This window comes from Pseudopodoces humilis, chromosome 12 (assembly GCF_049639895.1).
Source record: "Pseudopodoces humilis isolate 2021_Gansu_Grassland_sample_001 chromosome 12, ASM4963989v1, whole genome shotgun sequence".
Lineage (NCBI taxonomy): Eukaryota > Metazoa > Chordata > Aves > Passeriformes > Paridae > Pseudopodoces > Pseudopodoces humilis.
In genome coordinates, this window is record NC_142211.1 from 13,757,925 (window position 1) to 13,763,924 (window position 6,000).

Consider the following 6,000-nt stretch of genomic DNA (forward strand, 5'->3'; position numbering starts at 1 on the left):
CTGGCCAGAAGGTGAAAATTTTGGTCTCACTGATGAAGAAGAGCAGGAACAAGTGACACGGGCTGAAGAAGCTCCACCGTACAACCAACTGCCAGCAGAAGAAACATGCTATGCTCTGTTCACTGATGGTTCCTGTCGCATCGTAGGGATGAACCGGAAGTGGAAAGCAGCCGTATGGAGCCCCACACGACAGGTCGCAGAGGCCACTGAAGGAGAAGGTGGATCAAGGCAAGTTGCTGAACTCAAAGCTGTTCAACTCGCCCTGGACATTGCTGAAAGAGAGAAGTGGCCAAAGCTCTACCTCTACACTGATTCATGGATGGTAGCCAATGCTCTGTGGGGATGGCTGGAAAGGTGGAAAAGGGCCGACTGGCAACGCAGAGGAAAGCCAATCTGGGCTGCTGATGAGTGGAAAGACATCGCCACCCGGGTAGAGAAACTGTCTGTGAGGGTCCGTCATGTAGATGCCCATGTCCCCAAGAGTAGGGCTAATGAAGAGCACCGAAACAATGAGCAGGTGGATCAGGCTGCAAAGATAGAGGTGTCAAAGATAGACTTAGATTGGCAACACAAGGGAGAGTTGTTCCTAGCTCGATGGGCCCATGATGCCTCAGGTCATCAGGGTAGAGATGCCACCTATAAGTGGGCACGAGACCGAGGGGTGGATCTAACCATGGACAGTATTTCCCAGGTTATCCATGACTGTGAGACGTGTGCCACGATCAAGCAGGCCAAGCGGTTGAAGCCGCTATGGTACGGTGGGCGTTGGTCCAAATATAGGTATGGGGAAGCCTGGCAGATTGACTACATCACACTGCCCCAAACCCGCCAAGGCAAGTGCTACATGCTCACAATGGTAGAAGCCACCACTGGATGGTTGGAAACCTACCCTGTGCCTCATGCCACTGCCCGGAACACCATCCTGGGACTTGAAAAGCAGGTCCTTTGGAGGCATGGTACCCCTGAGAGGATTGAGTCAGACAATGGGACTCATTTCAAGAACAGCCTTATAAACAGCTGGGCTAGGGAACATGGCATTGAGTGGGTGTACCATATCCCCTACCATGCACCCGCTGCTGGAAAAGTTGAACGGTGCAATGGCTTGCTTAAAACCAGCTTGAAGGCACTGGGTGGGGGAACTTTCAAGAACTGGGAGATTAATTTAGCAAAAGCCACATGGTTGGTGAACACCCGAGGTTCCACTAACTGAGCAGGCCCTGCCCAATCTGAGCCCTTTAGAACGACAGATGGAGATAAGGTTCCAGTGGTATATATGAGAGGTATGCTGGGAAAAACTGTTTGGGTTAATTCTGCCTCCAGCAAAGACAGTCCAATCCGTGGGGTTGTCTTTGCTCAAGGACTGGGTTGCACTTGGTGGGTGATGCAAAAAGATGGAGAGACCTGGTGCATACCCCAAGGGGACCTGGTTTTAGGATGAACTACCCATGACACTGTGCTTGTATCTGTATCTGCATGTACATATGTATATAGTTAAAGTAGTATGTGTTCGTGTATAATTTAAAGGTTTAATATTTGATGTAACATTTTGGTATGGGAAAAAATTCGGGGTGGATAGTGTTGAGGGTTAGGTGTCCTTTTTTTTTGTTTTTTCCTTCTGGCCTGCCCGGGGAATTTTTACCCATTATGCGCTGGGACAACCTAACTACCGGTACTTAGGGGTGCTCGACAAAGGACAAAGAGTAGCCCGGCCCAGGGTGGGGGGAAGGGGGCAGAAAAGGAGGGTGGGGACATTTTTTAGCTGGCTTTCTTCGGCTTCGGGGAAGGACGTTCGTGTGCTGGGTCACGGAGCTGCTGCGGTGGAGAGAAGGGAATTTCGCCATCAACCACATGGAGCTGTGTTTCTTCTCCTTCTCCCCTCTTTGTTGGTGGCCCCTCACACCCTGTCCTGCCGGGACGTGTGGCAGCCACCGCCGCGGAGCTGCTGATACACCTCAGCCACCGGCCCAGGATCTCAGCTCGTCCCTGCTGTTTCCAGCCGACTGTTCCTCGGAGCCCTGCAGGAGCACCGGGACTGACTGCCCGAGGGGGTTTGTGAAACAAAGCCTCTCCTCCATCCCATCTCAGCCGAGAAGGCTGTCCCGGGGTCCCTGGTTCTGTGTTCTTTTTATTGCTGTAGTTATTGTTTGTTTGTTTGCCTGGTTATACTAGTAAAGAACTGTTATTCCTATCCCCAGATCTCTGCCTGAAAGCCCCTTGATTTCAAATTTATAATAATTCGGAGGGAGGGGGTCTACATTCTTTCATCCCAAGGGAGGCTCCTGCCCTCCCTAGCAGACACCTGTCTTCTAGAACCAAGACACTCACCCATAGTGACAAATATCTTGGCTCTAAAGAGTCAACCTTTTTGTGCTTGGGAAGAGGTTTATCAGTGTGATAGATTGACATTAAACAAAACAAAGAGAAACACCTAAAGAAGTTAAAACTGCTGGAGGCTGATGGGAGTTTTTCTCCTGGCCAATAAATGGCCATTTCTAAGAACTGACAGCAGTTTTGACCATTGAAAAGTGAGATCAACTTGTGAACACCACCTTAAGACCTAAGCCTGGGAATTTCTTGGTGTCTTTGTTTCTGGCTTTGAAAGGTAGCAGAACTGTAGCTGGCCTCCTGGGTCCAGCCCAGGCCATGCGGCCCGGGCGGGGGCTGGGCTGGGCCTGCCGCAGTTCCCGAACCAGGAGATGGAGCATGTAGATTTTCTCTCAGGCCCAGGCCAGGGCCAAGCTCTGCTGCAGCTTCCTGAGAAGTCTTTGGAGTGGATGAAACTATTTCTCAAGAGGCTCCTGGATCTAAGCGCTGCTGAGCTGAAACCCGGCACCATGAACACCTGCAGATTGAGCAAGACTTTAACTCTTTTACCACCCAGATGAGACTTGCAGATTAATCCTTTTTCCAGGAAGAAAGCAAGAAAAAAGCGATTAACAGGTAAAAAGACAACATCAACTATCAAAGACAGTGAAGAAAAGAATTAAGCCTCAGAAGAAGTAGAGAATAAGGAGATGCTTTAACAAGCTGAAATATTTTTCTGTTGAAGCTATGGAGATGGACAATAGTGTTCTGAAAAAAAAGCTCCTTTAATTCATGACAGAGTATATTGGGAAAGAATGGAGTGCTTCAAAGTGTGGATTTTGAGCAAATGGTGAAGTAATTGTGATCCTGTAAGATGCTGGAACAGAGTGAGAGAAGAAGTAATAGTTGAAGATTTGTGGCCTTTAAGAGGCAAAGAGAAAACTCCTGTTTCCAGACAGGCTCACAAAAACAGATGAAGAGAACTTTTGCCTTTGAATAGCTCATCCTTAAAAATGACATCCCTAGACTCATGACCCACACACACCTCAGAGTGATGTGAAATGGGAGGAGAGAACTGATGGCAGATTTTTTTTCCGGGCAGCTGGCATCAAAGAAATAGAAAGCTATAAAAGAAATAGTTTTCTCACAGCAAGAAATAAGTAAGTTTTCTAGTGATTTTTTTTTTAGTTGCTGCTTTAAAACCACGACATTTATTTGGTGCATTAGCAAAGAAATGAAATTGGCAAATCTAAACAACTACAATCAGTGACACGCACCACATCCCACCCTGTGGTTCTATCTGCCATGACCAGGGGGAGGACATAAGGAAGTGAGATGGCAAACCTACCTGGAGACTGAAAGCTCAAGTACAAGAAGTGCAAGAAAAAACAGCAGCGAAAAGGCATCCATCCAGGAAAATTACTGCCCCAGTGTCTGTTGGTGCTTAGTTGCTGGCCAAGGTTAAACCATAACATCAGGTCATATGAAAACTGTGGAAGATCAGACAGCTACAGAAGCTGAGCTGGGTAGCGCCGCCGACCTCCTGGCCCTGGTACAGTGAAAGCCGTGGGAGAGATAAACTCAAAGCAAGAACAAAAGTGAAGACATCATGTCTGGTCACTCTGACAGTTCTGACAAGAGAAGATGTAACAAAGACATTGCTGGCGCAATGAATGCGCCAAGAATGCAAGAATGTAACAAGGAGTTGGTAACCAAAAAGATTGTGTTACTAAGGGAACAAGGGCAAAGGGGTCTGAGTGGAAAATTTTGTACGGAACTTAGAGAACTATAAATACGGGTGTTTAGTGTAATAAACTGGCCTTGCTTGCATAGCATGGTCTGTGTTCTCTCAATTCCCACAGAAAACCTTTCACTGGAGCACAGGGGGACTTTTCAATCAAGTCAAATGATGTATCAAGGATACAGGCAATAGCTACACAGTACTGAAGTTCAACAACAACCAAAATTAGATAGCAATTTTCTACTGAACATCTCTTGAGAGGGTGTGATAGAGGCACCCACTCTGAGTGAACAGTAGTAATTATCATTTAATAATTCTTTAATCATTAATAAAACCCTTTTAATTAACCCCACAACGATGACTTCTTTTAACAATTCATCTGTGACATAGTAACAAAAAATGCATTAATTTTAGCACAAGGTAAAAGGCAAGAATAAAAAAAAGCCTAATGAAAATACTTAGAATTAATTCAGCTACTAATAAACCTAAATCTTAACAATGTACAATAGACAGCAAAGACATCTTCAAGCTTTCTAAATATTAATTATGACATTAAAATTAAGTCAAGATTCCCTGAAATACATTACATCTTCAAGAGTATATTACAAGCGTATAATATATTAATTTGACCTAAAATGGTGTACTTTTTTACCAATTTTGCTATGAACAGACTATTTTACCATGCAGATCTCAGAAACCTAGCCAGACACATAGAACTTTACAATTTCCTGTAATTCTTGTTACTATAGGAGAGTAATTAAATACTTTTTCCTCTTAAGTTGGTAGGTGCAATTAGGCATTTACTGGACTTGATGGACCCTATTATGCATAAGTATAGAAAGGAGCCCTACTTTGAATATACAATTAGGGAGTTCCCTCCTGTCTTACTACTTTATTGTATACTTAGAAGAAGGTCTTCTCAAAGATGAATATCCTCAAAGTGTTTTTTATAGAGATCAGAATGGACTGAATATTTTTTTACCCCAATGAGGATATAAAGCTGTCATATACTTTTCTATATAATCTTAGGTTAATAGTCCTATCAAGAACCTTATTCACAATTACACCAGCATGTTCTATCAACTTGTGAAGCGAAGACAGTCTCATCAGAAATTACTACAAACATCTTTCAAATCTGGCTTTTTTCATCTGGAAGAAAACTGATATGTCAGGAAAGCAGTATTAATTCCAAGCAACTAGTATATGATCTTCCATTAGATATAGGACTGTTGGTTTTGCATCTTTTCCAAATAATATATACAGTGGAAGAAAAAAAAAAAAAAAAAAGGCAGGCATCATACCTTTAACCTCCCAGAGCATTAAGTCAATTATAAATAAGATGCAACTGGAAAGTATTTACATAGTGAACATATACCTAAATCATTAGGTTTTATAAATACTCCAAGAATTTCACATATGCTTCTACCTATTATTAAAACGTACCTTATTTCATCAGTTTCTGGCACTTTGGTGTAAGGTAGAATTGCTCGAACTCTCCTTCTATCTTCCACAGGCTACAATTTTAGAGAAGAGTTCAAAGATATTAATTTTCCCTTTCATTCCAGTGTATCTTCTTCTCCCCAACATTATGCTATTCTGAGGCAAAAGACTAGTAATAGTAATTTGTATACCTTTGCTAGTTTTAAGTTTTTAAAGGGTCAAAAACAGTAAGAGCTGGAAATGCTCAATTCCTGAAGTTATCTAAAAAAGTCTTCATTTTGCTTCTAGCCCTGTAACATTATCAGTCATGTTATCTCCAAAAATCAAATTACTAGCAATGTAATTCCCTTGAAAGAGCATTTTTCAACTTACTTCTTCTTAGTGGAAATTTGTGAAAATTTAACATTCAGAAACATCTTCATTTGAGGGGGAAGGGGGACATTACTCATACTGATAATTACTGATATTGTCTTAAGGATAGTCACTTAAAAGAAACAGCTTTCAGGAGCTTTGGT

The 6,000-nt window shown here is 43.0% G+C and overlaps 1 protein-coding gene across 1 annotated transcript in view; it reads right to left on the reverse strand.

The window, feature by feature from the left end:
- Positions 1-6,000, reverse strand: part of LOC148183400 (ras GTPase-activating protein 1-like) — a 127,389-nt gene that overhangs the window by 116,594 nt on the left and 4,795 nt on the right. Inside the window, exons 3-4 of the mRNA XM_088061468.1 lie at positions 5,858-5,862; positions 5,489-5,559 (exon numbers count right to left, since the gene is read on the reverse strand). Coding sequence (XP_087917594.1) covers positions 5,489-5,559; positions 5,858-5,862 — 76 coding nt within the window. The remainder of the gene's footprint in view (positions 1-5,488; positions 5,560-5,857; positions 5,863-6,000) is intronic.